This window comes from Neolamprologus multifasciatus, chromosome 8 (genome assembly GCF_963576455.1).
Source record: "Neolamprologus multifasciatus chromosome 8, fNeoMul1.2, whole genome shotgun sequence".
NCBI lineage: Eukaryota > Metazoa > Chordata > Actinopteri > Cichliformes > Cichlidae > Neolamprologus > Neolamprologus multifasciatus.
In genome coordinates, this window is record NC_140446.1 from 14,587,224 (window position 1) to 14,605,562 (window position 18,339).

Here is an 18,339-nt window from a genome sequence, read left to right on the forward strand (position 1 = left end):
CAATAAAAGAACTTTAAAATCGATCCTGAAACACACGGGGAGCCAGTGCAGCGATTCTAAAACCGGTGTAATGTGGGCCCGTCCTCTGGTCTTCGTCAGCACACGAGCTGCAGAGTTTTGTAAAAGTTGTAAAGTTTAAATATTCTTTTTAGGAAGACCAGAGAGCAGGGCATTACAGTAATCAATGCGACTGGTAATAAAAGCATGCATCAACATCTCCGTGTTGGCCCGAGAGAGAATAGGGCGGACTCTGGCTATATTTTTTAGATGATAAAATCCAATTTTGGTTACATGTTTAATATGTGGGATAAAACCAAGCTCAGAGTCAAAAATAACACCCAGGTTTTTCACTTGTAGCGAAGGACATAGTGAAAATGCCTGTAATTTAGACAAGAGTTTCTCTCTCTGAGCCTCAGGACCGACGATTAAAACTTCAGTTTTGTCCTGGTTAAGCTGTAAAAAGTTTTCTGCCATCCAAGATCTTATATCTAAAATACAGTTAAAAAGGGCATCCATTGGTCTGGTGTCATCAGGAGACATGGAAATGTACAGCTGAGTGTCATCAGCGTAACTGTGGAAGTTCACTCCATGCCTCCTGATGACACCGCTGAGAGGGAGCATGTACAAATTAAAAAGTACAGGGCCTAAAACTGACCCTTGAGGCACACCACATGTAATTTTATGGATCTTAGAGGAGCATGTATCCATACTCACCATAAAAGTTCTGTCTGAGAGATAGGAAGTGAACCAGTTGTGTACAGCACCAGAGAGGCCCACCATGTGTTTCAGTCTGTTTAAAAGAATAGCGTGGTCTACTGTATCAAAGGCTGCGCTTAGATCCAGTAGCACCAGGACTGAGAGCTTTTGGGAGTCCCAGTTACATCTAAGATCATTTAAAACCTTTAGGAGAGCAGTCTCTGTGCTGTGGTTCACCTTAAATCCAGACTGGAATATCTCCAGGATCTGTCTATCACTCAAAAAGTCATTAATCTGAGTAAAAACAAGTTTTTCTAAAATTTTACTTAAAAATGGTAAGTTGGATACAGGTCTGTAGTTATTAAAATCATTACAATCCAAATTGCTTTTCTTCAGAAGGGGCCTCACCACCGCCGTTTTAAAGGCAGCAGGGAAGACACCCAACTGAAGAGAGCAATTCATCATGCATAAAAGCTCAGCTTCAAAAGATCCATAAAGTGTTTTAAAGAGTGAAGAAGGGATTGGATCTAAAAGACATGTGGTGGGTCTCACTGTGGAGAAAACTTTCTTAAGGTTCTCAGCATTAACCAGGACAAAGCTGTCCAGTGTCTCCTTGGGTACAATCGAGTCCTCAGATGTGCTTAAAATCATATCGCGAGAAGATAAAATATCAGATCTGATGGCGCTGATTTTTCCCCTGAAGTGGTCTGCAAACTGCTCACACAGTGAGTCTGTGGGGGTTCTGTGGGAGCTGTTAAAATCAGGGTTAAATAAATGATCTATGGTGGAAAAGAGGACCTTGGGATTATTTTTGTTATTACTGATTATTTTGGCAAAGTATGAATTTCTTGAATTCCTTAATGTATTATTGTACATTTTAAGTTGCTCGCAAAATATTTCATGGTTGATTGTATTTTTATTTTTCCTCCATCTCCTTTCTGCTGCCCTGCAATTTCTTTTGAATTTTTTGACTTCTTCGTTTCTCCAGGGTGATGCATGTTTTACGTTAATCTTTTTGGTGGTAAGTGGAGCAACGGAGTCAAGGCTTTTCTTCAGTTTGCTGTTAAAATGACTAAAAATAAAATCACAGGGTGCAGGTAAAATCACAGGGGGGCATTCGTCTAAAACCCTGGTAAAATTTGCAGCCACTTCAGAGGTTAGATAGTGCCTCCTCACAGTTCGCACTGAGGTCTCCCGCTGAATAAAACCGGTGATGTTAAAAAAAACACACAGTAGTGGTCAGAGACAGCCAAGTCAACAACAGAGGACACACTGGCGGACAGCCCATGGGTGATGACCAGGTCCAGGGTGTGTCCTCTGTTGTGAGTCGGCTGCGTGACGTGCTGGGTAAAATCCAAGCAGTGAAGAATGTTTAAGAATTCTTTTGATGCAGGGTCAGAAGGATTATCTATGTGCAGGTTAAAATCACCGGTTAAAATTATCATATTATATTTTGAATGTATTTTTGTTAAAAATTCTGAGAATTCCTTGATAAAAGCAGCACTGTCTTTAGGTGGTCTATAAATTGTGACAGATAAAACTGGAGGGCTGCTGAAAACAATAGCATGGAATTCGAAAGTGGTAAAATGATCAAATAAAACGTGTTTGGTGGTGAGTGTGTTGTTGGCTAAAGATGCAGTCCCACCACCTCTCTTACCACTTCTAATAGAAAAAGAGAAATTAAAATTTGGTGGGGAGGCCTCAGTGAGAACAACTGGTGCATCCGAACCCAGCCATGTTTCAGTTAAAAATAAACAGTCAAGTTTATTATCTAAAATTAAATCATTAATAATAAAAGACTTGTTCAACAGAGAGCGGACATTTAAAAGTGCCATACTGATTGAGACCGGTGGATTTTTGACAACAGAGTTGAATGGATGTTGACATTTTTGAAGAGGCCGGAGGTTATTAATGTTTTTGGAGTTACTGGATTTATGATAATTCTGTTGCTCTCTGTTTGTGATTATAACGGGTATTGTGTTGACTGTGGGAGAGAAAGGTCCGAGTCCAGAGTTTTGTGTATTACTGTTAAAAGTGGAACAAATATAGGAGCTGGGACCAGGGGAACATCAGTCATATAAAGAAAAGAGCGGTGGCTCGAGATTTTTTGCTCAGCAGTATATAACAGTATTGCGCACATACAAAGGGAATGCTGTTGATAAAAATGAATCATCTGTGTATAAACTACAGAGAAGAAAGCACGAAGGAACCCGGTGGAGCTCATGTCTTTCTCCCAAAACACAAAAAAAAGATTCATAATAACTCTGCTCATGAACCAATGCATCATCATCCTTATGGATTATATTTGTCCAGTAAAGCTGAGGCACTGGGGTTGCCAAATCACATTTTATTACTGTTTAAACAATAGGGACTGTCTAAAGAATGAATTTTAATTTGGCACAAAGTGGGATTTATTTTTTTTGTGAGGAGAAAGAACCTGGACGTGACCTGTAAGACCAGCTTGTTAAAAGAGTCTTTCATTTCCTGCTTAACTGACTCCTCCAACTACAGTAATTATTTTCAGCAGTATAATAACCTGAAGGGGGATTATTATGACTAAGGTCATAGATAGAGACCATTTGCTGGGCCACAGCCACACCTTTTCCAAAAAATGAGGCTATAAAATAAAGAGATAATTCTCTTCTTTTTTTCCTTACTGAGTTTGACCAGTGCGTTTCTCTTCTCCCCGTGTTCAACGTAGGCAAAATTCACCTCCCAGCTTTTGAGGCCTTCCTCCTTCTCGCAGCGCTTGTTTCCACACTGGAACTGACCTGGAACATGAAGAAGCTCACATGTACAAATCTGAATATTTCACATGTTTACACTCGTGTCCGCTTTTTTTTGTAAGCGCTCTTGTTAACACCAATTCATGAAGCAAAGAAATGCATTTTTAATTGATATAATTACTGAGTGAGGGCTCGAACAAACTGCAGGCAACTTATGAATTATCGTGTGAAATTCAAACCTTTACACTAGAAAAGCGAACAGAATAAAAAGGATGTGTTTTAGTAGTGACACAGACTAAGAATCTCCAAAAAGATTCTGTCAGACAACCTTCAAACCCTGCTGCTCACTTTTACCCACCGCAGTCTATCTCTACACCCCTTCCTCCTTATCCCCTTTCTCCTTCTCATCTCCCTTTCTTCCCCTCGTCTCATCCCTTCAGGCCTCCCTCCAGCCGCTGTACAGACTGCCTGTTATCCCCAGAGGAGCTTAAGGTGGCATTGATCTGGTCTCCGGGGTTCCTCCAGATTGCAGCAGAGGGAGCGAATGCGTCAGAGCCATCCAGTCTTGGCACGAATTCCTAACTCCGCGAGAGGAAAGTGATGCCTGCCCTCACCTGGAAAGGATTGCGACTCTGTAAACATTCAGGTGAGATGACGCAGGGCTCGTGGACTCGGGCCACTTTGAGCCGTAGGGCGGACTCTCTCTTCACGTGCTGTATGAGATTAAGATCCAGTGACGTCAGCTTAGAAGAAGACACTTCTGGCTACGGTTCAAATGAGGTTTACTTGAGTTTATGTGTCAGGGGAAGACACTGTACTTATAAAAGAATCCAACAATTTCCAGTCAAAATCACAAATATCAACTCCTCGGTGATGTCACAGAGAACGTCAGGATGTCACTAAAAGTATTTATATTACTCGAAAATGTCAGCATATCCTGTTCCTGTGACCTCAATGACAATCATGATGCCTATGAAAAAAAAAAGATTTTCTTATCTGTTGTTAAAGCCGGACGTAACATGTGTAAAGAAAGTCTCTAAAAGCTTCTGCTTTGCATATTAAAAATAAAGAAGCGCCCTTGAACATCATTCTGATTCCCCTTGCTCCCTTTGAGAAGCAGCTCAGTGTAAAACAGAAAAGAATGTGATTTATTTGAAGGTTACAACATGGAGCGTTCGAATGTGTGGAGCCCTCCAGCTACACACAAATGTGACCCTGGGAGAGTGGAGTCAATATAAATCTGTTTCCAGGCAATTTCTTTGACAAATAAATGTCAAAAACTAAATACAATCAAGGCCAGGAAGCAGTTTGTCAACGCATTTCTGATCGTTTTCAGTCCCTAGGCCCAAAAATTTCACACTTGAAACCTTACAACAAGTCCCCGGTACTGTATTTGGAAAACCGGTTTAAAACAAAAAACTGGGATGCAGAGAGAATTGCTGCTTTATAAAATAAGTTTTATACACAGTGATGGAGTGGTGACCTGACCGGGGTGGCACACCGCTTCTTTTTACCCAAAGCCAACTGCGGTAAGCTTTTAAAAAAAACTGACGGATGGACGCGAGCTATATCGGGTTTTCTGGTGAAAGAAAAGAAGGATTTCAAATGTTGAGAGGCGCCAGGTATTTTTTTTTACACATCAGGTGAGCTTCACGTGCCACATGAAAGAGAAAAAGAAAAAAGCTGATGAATCCAGTTAGGAGAGGAAACTCCGGTCCTCCTACGTCATTGGTTAATAATGCCACCAGCCAGTGAGCCGAGATCAAGACGGATAACTACCACAGGACAGATGGGTGCACGATTAACACTGACTGGATGATGTCAAAGGGAGTGACCTGAACTAGCGTGCATTCACTTTTTATTCACTCTTGCATAACTGCCAAGTCCACACGATGATGCGAAATGACACATTTGTCTGGGTTTTTTCCCCCTTCTATCAAAGGGATTGCTATCAGACCAGACGTGCCACGCTGGGTTAGACAAAAAAGATCCAATCCACTTTCATGTGAAGCTACAACAAGGGAGCCAATTAACTTAGATTAGCACCGTGTGGAACTTGTGGAAACACACATTAGCAGAGCTGCACACAGAGCCACACCTTAGTCTTGCTGTTCATTTTTCCCTGTGGTCACTAGCGGTGCTGCAGTAAAAAAATAAAAAATAATTCATTAAAAATCCCCTGCAGCCAAAGGACCACTATTATGAAAAACTATTTACAGGACACAACCAACCGAGCACAAACATGGACAGTAATTGCTCTTCTTATAAGGGCTTGGCAGGCATCCAGCTGAGCGAAGTCACTGAACACACTTAAAAGTCTAACACATCAATCCCATAAAAACTTTCTCTTAAAATCACAAATACCAATGCTTGTAGTTTTTGTTTTCTTTTACTTTTTAATTAGTACGATGAAGAGTTTTTGATTTTCTATGGACAGCATTTGTAGGCACAGCCAGGTTGCGGAGCGTCTCTGCGTTGGTGGGCTCAGGATCTCATCTCTGTGTTTTGTGGATTATCAGGCTATGTTGGCTTCATGAGAACTCGCAGCGGAACGGTTCGAGGTCACTTGTGAGGACAGTGGGAATGAGAATTAGCACCTCCAAGTGTGACACCAGATAAAGGTGGAGTGCCCACGAGTTGGTGCCCCAAGTAGAGGAGTTGTTCCCAAGCGAGGGGAGGGTGGAGCGGGAGATTGACAGATGGACTGGTGTGGTGTCAGCAGTGATGCGGGCACTGTAGCAGTCGCTCGTGGTGAAAACAGCGACGCTGTCGATTTACTGGTTGAGCTCTGTTCACACCCTCACCTATGGCTGCGAGCTCTGGGTAGTGACCAAAAGAATGAGATCGAGTAATTGGCTTTGAAGGGTGGCTGAGTTCTCCCTTAGAAATAAGGTAAGGAGCTCAGTCATTCGGGAAAGGTTCGGAGTAGAGCCGGTACTTCCAATTATTAAATGGAGCCAGTCGAGGTCGTTTGGCATCTTGGACGCCTCCTAGGCGAGGGCACACCTAGGACATGCTCTCTCGGCTGGCTTGGGAACACCTTTGTGTCCCCCCGCCCGGATGAGCTGGAGGATGTTAGCGGAGAGAGAGAGAGGCTGCTTAGACTGCTACTCCTAAGAGGCAGCAAACAGACTGATGAATAGAGATGAAGAGATGCTGGCAGGCGGACTTTATTGCCATAAGACAAACAGACAGAGAGATGATACACGTCAACTCCTGTTTCTTAGGGTCAGGGCTGTAAGCAAAAGCAAATACGCAAGTTTCCCATAATGCTGACCTGTTTGTTTAATATCACGATCATCACAAAGCTGCTTGTCACATGCAACAGCTTCTACTGCTGCACAGTGAGCCGACTCTGTTCAAAGGTACATGGACTGGACTGTACTCTTGAATAACTCAAACAGATCTGCCTCAGCCCAAAATGACCCTTCAGATTATTTAGTGACTGAAAAGCCTGTGAGGATGCAGACTTCAGGTGGTCACTGTGAGTGTCTGCATCCGCTGTTGTTTTTCAGCCAAATCTTGATACTCACCAGGACTCTAACCTTGCCTATTCCCAAAGTGAAATGCCTTCAATAAAAGTGCAGCCAGTGGAAAATATATGGTTCCCTCAGGCAGACTTTTCAAATATTGGAAATGTAGCTAGAAATTAGATGGATGCTTCTCTGACCACCCACTCCCACCTCTGATGCTTGATCAGGTTTAGCCTGTTTTTTGTTTTTATGGGGTCTGTCTTCCACGATGACTTTGAGTTCAGTGCTCAGACTAAATAGCATTACAAAGTACTATGAAATTCTATACTCTATCTGCACAAGAATATCTGCGTTACATCTATGTGTCCCTCTTTAAACCACAGAGAAATATTCAAATTTTGACATTTGTAGGGTGCACTCTGACACTCACACTTTGAAACTATAGGAATGGAGACAGTGACACTGGCTGCTGTTAGACTAGGAGACTCTGAAAGCTTTGAGCACTGTCGGATAATGAGCTTCCACTTCTCACACTTAAAATACACTCAGTTACTTCTCTGGAGCTGATGTATTTTGTCTGGCAAATGAGAGCCCAGCAGGATATACTTACTACGTGCAAAGCCTGCCTAGAACACAGGCCGAGCCAAAGGAATCATTTAAAGCAACAGAAACGATCTCCCCCCTTAAATTAAATTGGCTTGTCACTTTTGTTTGATTTAAATTGAAATTAAAAGGAAACCACCAGGATGTAGAATAGTATATAACATTATTTGAATTTGCTCATTTAAGGGTGGAGTAATTGCTTTATATGAATCTGACAACAAATAAATGTAGATGGAGCAAAGGCAGGATCAAACGTTTAGATAGGCAAACAGAAGAAAATCCAGGACAGAGCAAAATGAGATAAGTAAAAATGTGACACCAAACAATGAAAAGCCAAAAAAAGGAAACTGATTATCATATCAACTAAATCAACATGTCATGGCACCCTTTTTGCGACCGTAAAATAATTAAATCAACCAATCTGTGGTTGCCTGGTAACTGCACTGAATTTTTTCACTGCAAGTTGCTGCAGTGATCAGTTGGTCACCCACAGTTTGAGCCTGCAACACCCACCGCGTGTGGTCGACAGCTTTCAAACGCAAAACAGTTCCATAGGTTGCCAGTTGGGAGGCAACTTGTCTCAAAACAGTTGCAGAGTGACTGAGACTGATTGTGACTCTCTGTGACAGATTGGTGAAGGTTTACAAATAATCTCATTTACAAACGCAGACAGATTGACCCCAGCTGATTATTGGCAATGTGTGCCAGTGAGAACAGCTTTACAGTAGTTGACTTGACTTAGCAGATCCCAGCAGTAATTTTCATTTGATATTATATAACACTTGTAGAGGAATTTCTGGCTAAACTCTGAATGTTAGAAACAAACAGATTGGGGTCAAGTTAGCAATTGCATGCAATCGATTGCAAACTAATAACATCTTAATGTGGTTTTAACGCCAGTGATTACAAGCAGTCGCAGACCTGGCCCTAATTTTGTTTTGCCAGTCTTCAACCACTCATTGAAGTTTGACAGTAGTATAATGCTTAACAATAGTCATGCCACAGTGCAAGCTAAAAGTGGCTTCACATTTCAGCTACCAGTGGCATTTATTTCAAGGCAGCAGAAGCTGGGTCAAACCTAACTCCTCCTGTGTCAGTGTGTACCTTGACAGGAGGCCCACCTACAACAACCTAGCCTCAGCTATCTTGGCTCTTTGCTCCACATGTTTATATTCTTGAACTTTAAAGTAACTGTCTTCTGATTGGCTGCATATTTAAAAATGAACAGCAAGTGGTTCATGCTTGTGTGTTTGCAGTCATGAGCACAAAAAAAAAGATGTTCATAGCAGTCTCACCTTATTTTCTGAAACTTTGCTCATTGTTTATATGAATATGTCACTATTGCAATGGTATCCATATCTATCTCATAGGCAGAGGGTGAATACATGTCCATGTGCCCTCCATGGAAAGCCACAGTCCACAGTTATACTCGCTTGTATGCAAGCTTTCAAGTTTTCATGCTACTCTCCCAAATACAAATGACAACTTCTGTTTAGAAAAAAAAAGAAAACCAAGAAGGTACCTTTAAGATCTGTTAATATGAGACATTTGTAGCTTTCTCTTATATTCAACTACAGGAATTCATGTGGAACTTTCAGAAGTATAAAGGCACCGAGATGAGAAAAAGAAAGTTATCAGCAAGGACTAGAAGCACATCTTGTTCTTCAAAAAAGTCTGCAGCAAGACTCCAGTGGGAGGATAACCTGTGATCCCCCCCCAAAAAGAAGAGAGAATGAAACCTTCTGGTACTGTGCACTCCTCGATCCAATATAACACTATAGCAATGAAAAGAAAGGTCAGTGTTCTTCGTGATCCAACCTTATTGGATGGAGACTAGTCAGCATTATCCACCAGCATGATCTGAGGTGCACAGAAAGCAGCGATGATAAGGGGATGGTTTCCAAAAAAGGTATTCATGCCAGAGCAAAAGTAAAACGTGGCCATCGGAGGTGGTACAAGATCAGTTTAATTGACGGTAAGCAGTACTACACACGAGCTTGGACTAGCAACACTTAGTCCAAGTGGAACTGCTGGTAATTGAACAATAAATCAAAAACTTTCACGTTGAATCTTGCCAACAGATTGTTGCCAAGATTCAAGTGTCTGTGATTGATGACACTCTATATCAGCTTACAAATCAAATCAAACTCCTGTTATACTCAATCCATGACAAAGACTTGCACAAGTGTATTCTTCACGTCTGAAGGGGGGGGTCAGGCCCAACTTACAGAATTTATTTAGTATTGATCTCACTGGAGAGGGTTTAGAGTCCCATGCTCTAAACAGTACTTAAGGAGCATGTCTCTAGTAATTATTAATGTCCACAAATCACAGCTGAGGCAGCTAAAGTGCAGTGCATCTGACCTAATCTAATCCCACTTCCTGTAGAGTACTGCTACATGGCTTGAACTGTCAGAGTCCAAGATTACACTGTCTTAATCCGGAACAACATATTGGTTTAGTCAGCTTTCCCAGACATGCTGTTTGTGTGTTTGTGAGGTTGTACTGGTATAAACATAATTAGAATAATAATTTAAATGTTAAATGACTCTGCATATGTGTGTATATGAGATTGTGTATGTGTGTGAAGCTCACTTTATTAATGAGCTGTCAAGGCAGGCTCCCTTGCTGAGCAGCAGCTATTGTCCTTCCAGGTAAACTTATAAATACCACTGTCACACAAACGCAGCGGTAGACAGAGAGGTGTTGTACTAATCCTGAGCAATAATAGCAACAGTAATCATGGAACCACTGCCAAACCATCAAGCTAGTCCAGCGCTATCAGAAAGCTACAGTGTTGGGTATCAATGGACAGATTAATCCGCGGCTGCTTAAGATGGGAAGCCACAAGCAAACACGGAAAGAAAATTCAGATGAAAGGTCAAATCGTTTAAAGATTTATGACGCCATTCTGGAGAGCCCTAAAGTCAAACCAAATTGCAGCAGGCAGATTTTTTTAAAGAGCCTGACATGTGGAGACTCCTGAGGGGAAGCACCAATCATAGGTGTACTGCTGTGTGAATTGTCTTTATCTCTGTCTCCATCTAGTGGAGAAGGATGTGAGGTGTGGGTGAGAAAGCTATAATCCCACTTCACTATGGTTCACTGAGGTTCACTAAAATGTGAATTTAGAGCATCACTGCAAGCAAAAACGTCACAAATAGTAATTAAAATATCCAGTTTTCCAACACCTCCCTGAATCCGGACTTTATGTCAGCATTACATAGAATATTATGTAACAAGGATTCGGTTCCAGCCTCTTGATTAAATCGGGTCTCTTTGCTCAACAAGTATGCTTTTTACTGCAATTTAAGATCACTTCTCCCCTTAGGGGTCGTCACAGCAGATCAGCTTCCTCCCTTCACCCTATCACCACCACCGCCCTGCATATCCTACATGCTGCCTTTCCTGTCTTCCTCCCCTCACTCAACCAGCTGTGGCAGATGGCTCCCCCTCCCTCAGCCTGGTTCTGCTGGAGGTTTCTTCCTGTTAAGCGGGAGTTTTTCCCATCCCACCGTCGCCTTGCTCAAAGGGGGTAGTCTGATTACTGGGGTTTATTATTAACCTCCTCGGACCTACATATGTGGGTTATTTAGACCAAAATACTAAATTTTGCTCTACAAGGACCTGATATCCACTTACGAGGACATTATACTGCTACTGTTCTATCAAAATTTTAAATGAATATCCTCATACATGGCTCTCATTTTTCTTAAAAACAAAAATAAGGTAAAAAAATAAAATAAAATCTGGTAATTCTTTGTTTTTACACTCATCGGGCCCCAATCAGCCCAAATACCAAAGAGAAATTAAAAATGCATGTCGTGGAAGAGTTCGGGTCTTAGGAGGCTAATATTGTGTATTACTGTATTATTGTAGGGTCTTTACCTTACAATATAAAGTGCCTAATTTCTAATCTTGTCTATCCTGATCACTCCCATTTAAAAATATAAGCATCTTCAGCTTGGCTTCTTTCTACCTTTCGTTCTTCCTTCTGTCACAAATCACCCCTGACACTCGTCTCCCCAGAGCATACCTCCACCTCTCCAGGCTGTTTTCCAGCTTATTCTCTTCCTTATTCTCACTACGAATCAAATGCAAGTGCTCGACACAGCAACATTAGCAGGAATATCCAAGCATATAACAGGTGTATGCCATACCTTTTCCAGAGACGACTTCATTCTCTGTCCGCCATCGAAATCCAAACTGTTGGGCACAGATTTTTTAAATGAGCAAAATCATATACACGAAACCGACTAAAGCATCAGATGCATTTCCATCCATATAGCCTGCAAGCCATAGCTGTGTTGTCCCCACCTTTTAATGCTTATTAGTTTTCAAAGGCAGTTGGATCAGAAAAACAACTGAGAATATAAGGGCTGCATATATTTGTGTTTATTCACCCATGCACTCTTATTATTAAATGCTGTGCATGCACATTAACTTGTTAATGTAAACACATCTATAGTAAGTGGTGTCCTTTTGACCCGACGTATTGCAGCTCGCCCTTTATATTTTTATTCGTAGGCGTTTTAGAATAACTAGTGAATAAATCAGGTGCACAACCTTTTTAGTGTTTAGCGGCTTGGACTTTTTAAATTGAAATGTTTCAATTTACCTACAGTGCCTCCAATAAACATAGATAATTCCAGGTATTCTGTATTGTGCCTAATGTCGGAGGTATAAGCGTAAAAGAGATGTGTGCACAGAAAACTCATCAGCACAAATGCAGGAGATACTGAGCTGGGCCACACGTGTGCCACTTTTCATCAGTTTTAAACGTTGGCCTCGCTCCAAAAAGGCTCAGCGATCACTGGAGACAGAGCAGAGCGCCAGAACACATCATACCCCCAACTTCAGGCTAAAACGGGCTCACTATTATGGAGATTAGTGAGACTTAGGTAATATTAACCTTTACACATGGCAACACTGCAGGGATAATTAGTGTAATCTTTTTTGGAATACTGGAGCAGGTCCTTGTAACGCTGATTGCTGAGGTGTCTACGGGCACTGTAATGTTATCTTATAGCACATGTAGGCGCGTAAGTGATAAATCGATTTCTAGGATTTAGAAATTGGCTCATAATTTTTGTAGTTTTGACTCCGTATACCACCAGAGTGGATTTGAAATCAAACAATCAAGATGCGACTGATCTGTAGACTTATTTTAATTGACAAAAAATAACATTAACCTATCAGAGGGACAGTAGAAAGTTTAGGAGTAGTGGACAGCTCAGCAACACTAAAAAGCCTGAAAGACCCACAGAAGACGACTTTGACAGTGCTTCACAGTACAAATGGATAATGACCCAAAGTATGGTGCAAAAGCACCCTGAGAGTTTCATCTGCTCTCCACTCAATGCAGCACGTTTTTCAGTTTAATGAAGATAAAGCTAAACACAGAGAGACTCACAGACAAGCAGCAACCCAGGCTACAGTAAAATCCTGGGAGAGCATCTCAAGAATAGAAACAGCATTTGGTGACATCAGTGGGTTCTAGGCTTCAGGCTGTCATGGACTCTAAAGGAGTTTCGTCCAAGTATTAAAAAAAATATTTATATTTAAAATGATGTCAGTTTGTCCAATTAATTTTGATCCTCCGAATATGAGAGACTCTGCATAAAAGAAAGGAAAACATTTGTGTAAAAGCCTCCGAATTAAAGCTGAAGTCGACACTTCCATCAGATCTTGACGGTTCGGTTTAAAGTCAACTGCTGTGACGTTCAGAGGAAAGCCTCTGTCTCTCCAACAGATTCTGAACCTAACTGTGCAAGCAGTCACAACACTGTGAACCTGGAGATGTGTCCTGATCCTTTCCCCGTTTTACCTTCTGTTTATTTTGATTTTAACTGGCTGCTTGGTTAGATTTTGGGGAAAATAATGGCCCAAGTGTGTTACTAAGGCATGTTATAGGGGGCTAAACTTGAGACCTCAGTAATAAGGATGGGCTCACTTATTAGTAATTAAACTTTAGTACAAAAACCACAAGCATTACCTTTTGGTAATAACTGACACATGTAGTTTACTACAGTATAGTAAATGTCATGTGTGCTTAAGTTGTCAGACTGTAATTATAATCCATTCTTTGATATAATGCAATAAATAAAACTACATACGTAACATGAATATTACTCATGATTAGCTAACATTAGCATTCACTTTATATCAACTTTATACTAAAGTTTATTTAACTATAAATGTATAATTTATTAAGAATGGTATCATGAAGTGCTACCTTCATTTGAACTGTAATTTAAGGTTTTAATTCCTGCACCTTGTGTGAAACTGCCTATTTTTATATGACAATTTTAAATGCTTTCAAAAATAGCATTCAAAAATGCTATCATATCATACTACAGAAACTGCTTTACGTAAGCTGTATTACTGTTTAAAAATTGGTAAGAAATCAATTATATTTCCATTCCTCTCACCTTGTTTTCCTTGTATCTGCTGAGGTCAGCTATGCAGTATTCTTTAAACAGCTTATCATAATACTTTTTGGCCAATTCTTTTTCCCTGCCACAGAAAAAAAAAACACAAGCAACTAAGAAAATCAGCACACACATCATTAACTAACTTCTAGTGTAACGTATAGACTTTTCAGAAGAGAACTGAACAGGTAAAAAACTAATTCATTATTACTGATGCCACTAAGTTGATCACCATGTCATGTCCTCCTCGTCCTCATCCCTCCAGAGGAAACGATGGTTTTCACGCAGCACGTCTAGATCTGTTTTGTCCTTGGCTCTACGGGGAATAAATGTAAAATGACAAAGTTTATGAGCGCGCATAAACCGAAAAACAACTTCTGCAACTATCAATTTTAATGAAATGATTAACTGGATTGCAGTGATGTATAGACATATTGTCATTATTTTGCCTGCAGTGACAGAAGCTGACTGTTCCCCAGAGTTGACTGTGAGTAAGATTACTCACGCTGAGCGCTTGAAGTCAACCATCTGTCCCCCGTAGTACAGTATGTAATCACCGACAAACTTCTTGTGCCGCTCAAACTGGAGACATCTGCTTAAGGTCATTCTGCTGTTCAATGTTAACTTTTGCAACTGTAAACAGCCTTAAATTTCCTACCACATCACATTTTAATATCTTAAAAAGTTCAGTTTTATCATTTCTTTTGTCGTCTACTCACAGCCGAAAGAAATGATAAATTAAGAAAGGATACGGCGTTCATGGATATCAGATGGGCTCGTCTGTTCCGGGCTTCTTCTCTAAACAAAACAAAAAATTATATAAATATAAATGATGCATTTTTATCAAAAAAAAGACAAAAAGCAAAACAAGATAATGTGTGATAACTTGCAAAGAAAAAACAATCCACTGAGAGCATTTAATTGGTCCGATTGGCCCATAAGAAGTGACATTAACTGTAGTGTGCATAGGTAAAATGCGAGCAGCTAAAAGCTATTAGCACTTCTTTGATCTGCTATTAGTCACCATACCTGTCCACTTCATTTGAGTGCGAGCTGCGGTGAGCCACCTTAGAGTGGCGACCTTTCTGAAACGGCTTCTGTAAGATTTCCTCCTCATGTTTCCTGTAGAAGGTACACATAAAACACTTGTGTTTATTCATATTATCATCTGTACAATCCCATCTCATGTGGTCAGCACAGATACAGTACCAGGAGTTCAGTTGAGCCAAATGTGAATAAAGCGAAAAAGTATCATTGAGCCTAAATAATTCTTTAGCCTTCATTTGACCTTTTAAGGCCTCTCTGTGAGGACTCTCCCTGTCCATCTTCATCACTGAAGTCAGAGTCATAACCGCCGCTCCCGTGAACCTGAGGAAACACAGGAAGTGATTTGTGAATCATCATATCTGATGATTTGTAAATCATCCACACACTTTCTGGCAAAATTAGGCATATTAGTTAAAAAATGCATCCGTACGCTTGTACTGTACATCCTAACTGTGAGATATGTATTGCAACTTGTGACACAAATAGGGTAATGACTGATCTTAGAGTAAACATGACACTATGTATTAACATCTGCTGCACACATATACACACACATATATATATATAAAACCATTAAAGTATGCATTTCTGAATGAGGGAGGGCATTTTTGCATATTTCCTCTGATCAGTGCTTTCTTTGTCTGAAACAAAACAGACTCTTCTCTTAAGACCCCATCAGTTTAAGTCAACTTTCTTTTGATTGTTGATAAAGAATGGGTTCAAACAGCAGGTGGACTGAGCTCCTATGTGCTTAAATTAACCATATTATAGATGGCTCCTCACTTTGACACCATAGAGACCCAAAGGTGGGGGGAAAAAATAAAACAGAAACTTGGCTGCAGCAGTCTCACCTCATTCTTTCAAACATTAATCATGTTTAATACTGTAAGGGTATAAATAGAACAGAAAAGAAAGAAAACAGGAAGCATAACAGGTCAGGTTTAAGTTAACTAGAACATATTCTATGCCTTTATAGTTTGATCCAGGTCAATTTTGTCTCAGGCCAAGCATTCCTTCATAATAAGTGTCTACAAGTTTCCTGTCTGACATGAATAAACAGCGAGTAGGAGAGTGATTTTATTGTTAGGTGTTTAGGTATTCACAACACTGTTTTTTGGAGAAAAGCATCAATTATCACATAATTGCCCAATATACTTAAGACGTGAAAACATAAAAACTAGAATGATCCCATTCTATTTTATTCCACAAGTGCCGGCCTCCAAATTTAGTGGGAACACAGGCAGTTCTCATGTCTCATGAATGTTTCGAGCTTCCATAAAATCATCTCTTCATTTATTTAACCCAGACTGGATGATCTAAAAGTCCATCTTAATGGTTATGGGATGAATTTGACCCAGTGTCTTGCCCCAAAAGTGATCGTCTGCTGAAAAAAAATAATATCCGGTTGGCCTGTAATCTGTCAAACATGTCTGCATAGCTCGATGATATCAAGTCATTTCTACCCAGAAAACACATTCCTGTCACAAGTAGAAGCTGCAATCAATATTTGGAAATGTAAATTTTATATAGCCTTTATTTATCCATGTGAAAAGTTTCCTTGACATTAAAAACGTCTTTGTCAAGAAAGATCCTGCCTTGGGTGTAGCAATAAAAGTGCAACAAATATAACAAAATACCTCTATAAAGACATTTAAGTGGCCAGAACGTCTGTATTGATAATAATGTTGAACATAAGGTTGGTACAATAATGCAGAGTCATAAAAAGTACTTTCAAAACAGGTCATTTCTTTATGTTATATGTAACCCATTCAGAAATCCTTTTGCCTGCAGCCTATTTATCAATATAAGCAACGATAGAACACACCCAGAAATCGGAAATCACATTTGAATGATGTAAAAAAAAAAAAAAAAAAAAAGTTGTTTTTGTGTAATTTATCTCTCAAAGTCACCAAATGTCTGGCTAAAAGAAGACAAATGGAGTAACTGCTACAACGAGAGACTATTGCAGCAGCTTTTCCTCACTCAGTGTGGCAGAGCAAGTGCTCAATGATGGATGAAATAGTGAACAAAGTGAGATATTTTGGAGGTCCCGTCATCAGAAACGAACTGTAGCAGGTGCACGACGACTCTGACTGCTGTGAATTTCAAGCAGGCACGCGCTTTAGCTCGTGCTTTGACCGCTTTGGATCTGTCACGCGCCACAGACACCGCTCATCCCTGACTGTGGCCAGTGAAGCAGTCACGAACCAACACGGCGTTAGTAGGCAGCACCGACACCTGCTAACAAATACGCGAACACGTCCTCACAGCCTTGTTTGCAAAAGAAGAGACGCGACTATATCACATGTATAAAAAAGTTTACCTTCACAAGATCATCCATGGCTTCTTTTTTTCTCCCTATGAACTGCCGCTGACTGTTTACAAAATGTAATCGCCATGTGATGACGTAGGAAGTAAGTCGCGGTATGATGACGCAGACCTACATGAATTATATTTAGAAGAATCTGAGAAATATCAAGAAATAAGTCCAATAATAATTTATCATTTCCTTTTTTTCTATGATTTTAAAGCTTGCATTGGTTTGTAGCCAATAACGAGGCTCTAAAGTCTAATTCTGTGTAAGTGTAATTGGCTGATAACAGTTTCTTTAATCGGGCATCTAATTCTTTTCTAATTTATCAGTTCGTCCATCACCCAATTTATCTAATTAGCCATTTACCAGGGGGCAAGTCAGCGTCACCAGGTGAGATGAATAATCTATTGGGGGTGAAAGGGGGTGCAGTACAACATCGAGCATCGACATTCATTTTAGAACAAATGGCCCAGTTACACGGATCAACCGGCAATTGATTCATATCGTTCACTTCCGCTGAGTGACACTGGAGGATGTATTTGAATTGTGGACGGAAAATAAAGAGGGCATTGTACTGTGTGAATGTTTTGAGTTTAATTTGGACTCGGGGTTATGAGTCAGTCCGGGAACAAAAATGCAGTGTTCCCTGACTTCCCATGTATCCCACCGAACCCATCAAAGGACCTCATCTAGGCAAGAAACGGCACAGCTCTCATCATTTATTACTGAAAAAATATGTCGTCCTATTAGCTATTTAACACACATAGGCGTACTCATCCAGTTGGATAAACAACATAAAAGGCTTTTTGCATACATGTCAGGCAAACAGTCTGTTTCAATAAGGATTTAAAACGAGTTTAAAAACCGCACAATCCAAACGGATGGAAATTTTTATTTGAAAATATTTTATTCATGAAATCCTATGATATGTTTCCCCGTGTATGCTATTCCACGACATTCATTTTAATGAACATAATATAAAATACTGCTCTACATTTTTTTCCCCCTGTGTAATGATAGTCTGGAGATCAGACTTTACCAGCCGTTTC

General features: G+C 40.3%; 1 protein-coding gene across 1 annotated transcript in view; it reads right to left on the reverse strand.

Moving 5' to 3' along the window:
• Window positions 1–17,420, reverse strand: part of fra10ac1 (FRA10A associated CGG repeat 1) — a 25,559-nt gene extending 8,139 nt beyond the window's left edge. Inside the window, exons 1-9 of the mRNA XM_085171176.1 lie at window positions 17,300–17,420; window positions 15,218–15,297; window positions 14,959–15,051; window positions 14,682–14,727; window positions 14,435–14,511; window positions 14,162–14,245; window positions 13,930–14,014; window positions 11,659–11,704; window positions 3,354–3,467 (exon numbers count right to left, since the gene is read on the reverse strand). Of these exons, the coding sequence (XP_085027302.1) occupies window positions 3,354–3,467; window positions 11,659–11,704; window positions 13,930–14,014; window positions 14,162–14,245; window positions 14,435–14,511; window positions 14,682–14,727; window positions 14,959–15,051; window positions 15,218–15,297; window positions 17,300–17,317 (643 nt within the window). The 5' untranslated portion in view covers window positions 17,318–17,420. The remainder of the gene's footprint in view (window positions 1–3,353; window positions 3,468–11,658; window positions 11,705–13,929; window positions 14,015–14,161; window positions 14,246–14,434; window positions 14,512–14,681; window positions 14,728–14,958; window positions 15,052–15,217; window positions 15,298–17,299) is intronic.
• Window positions 17,421–18,339: the final 919 nt, after the last annotated feature.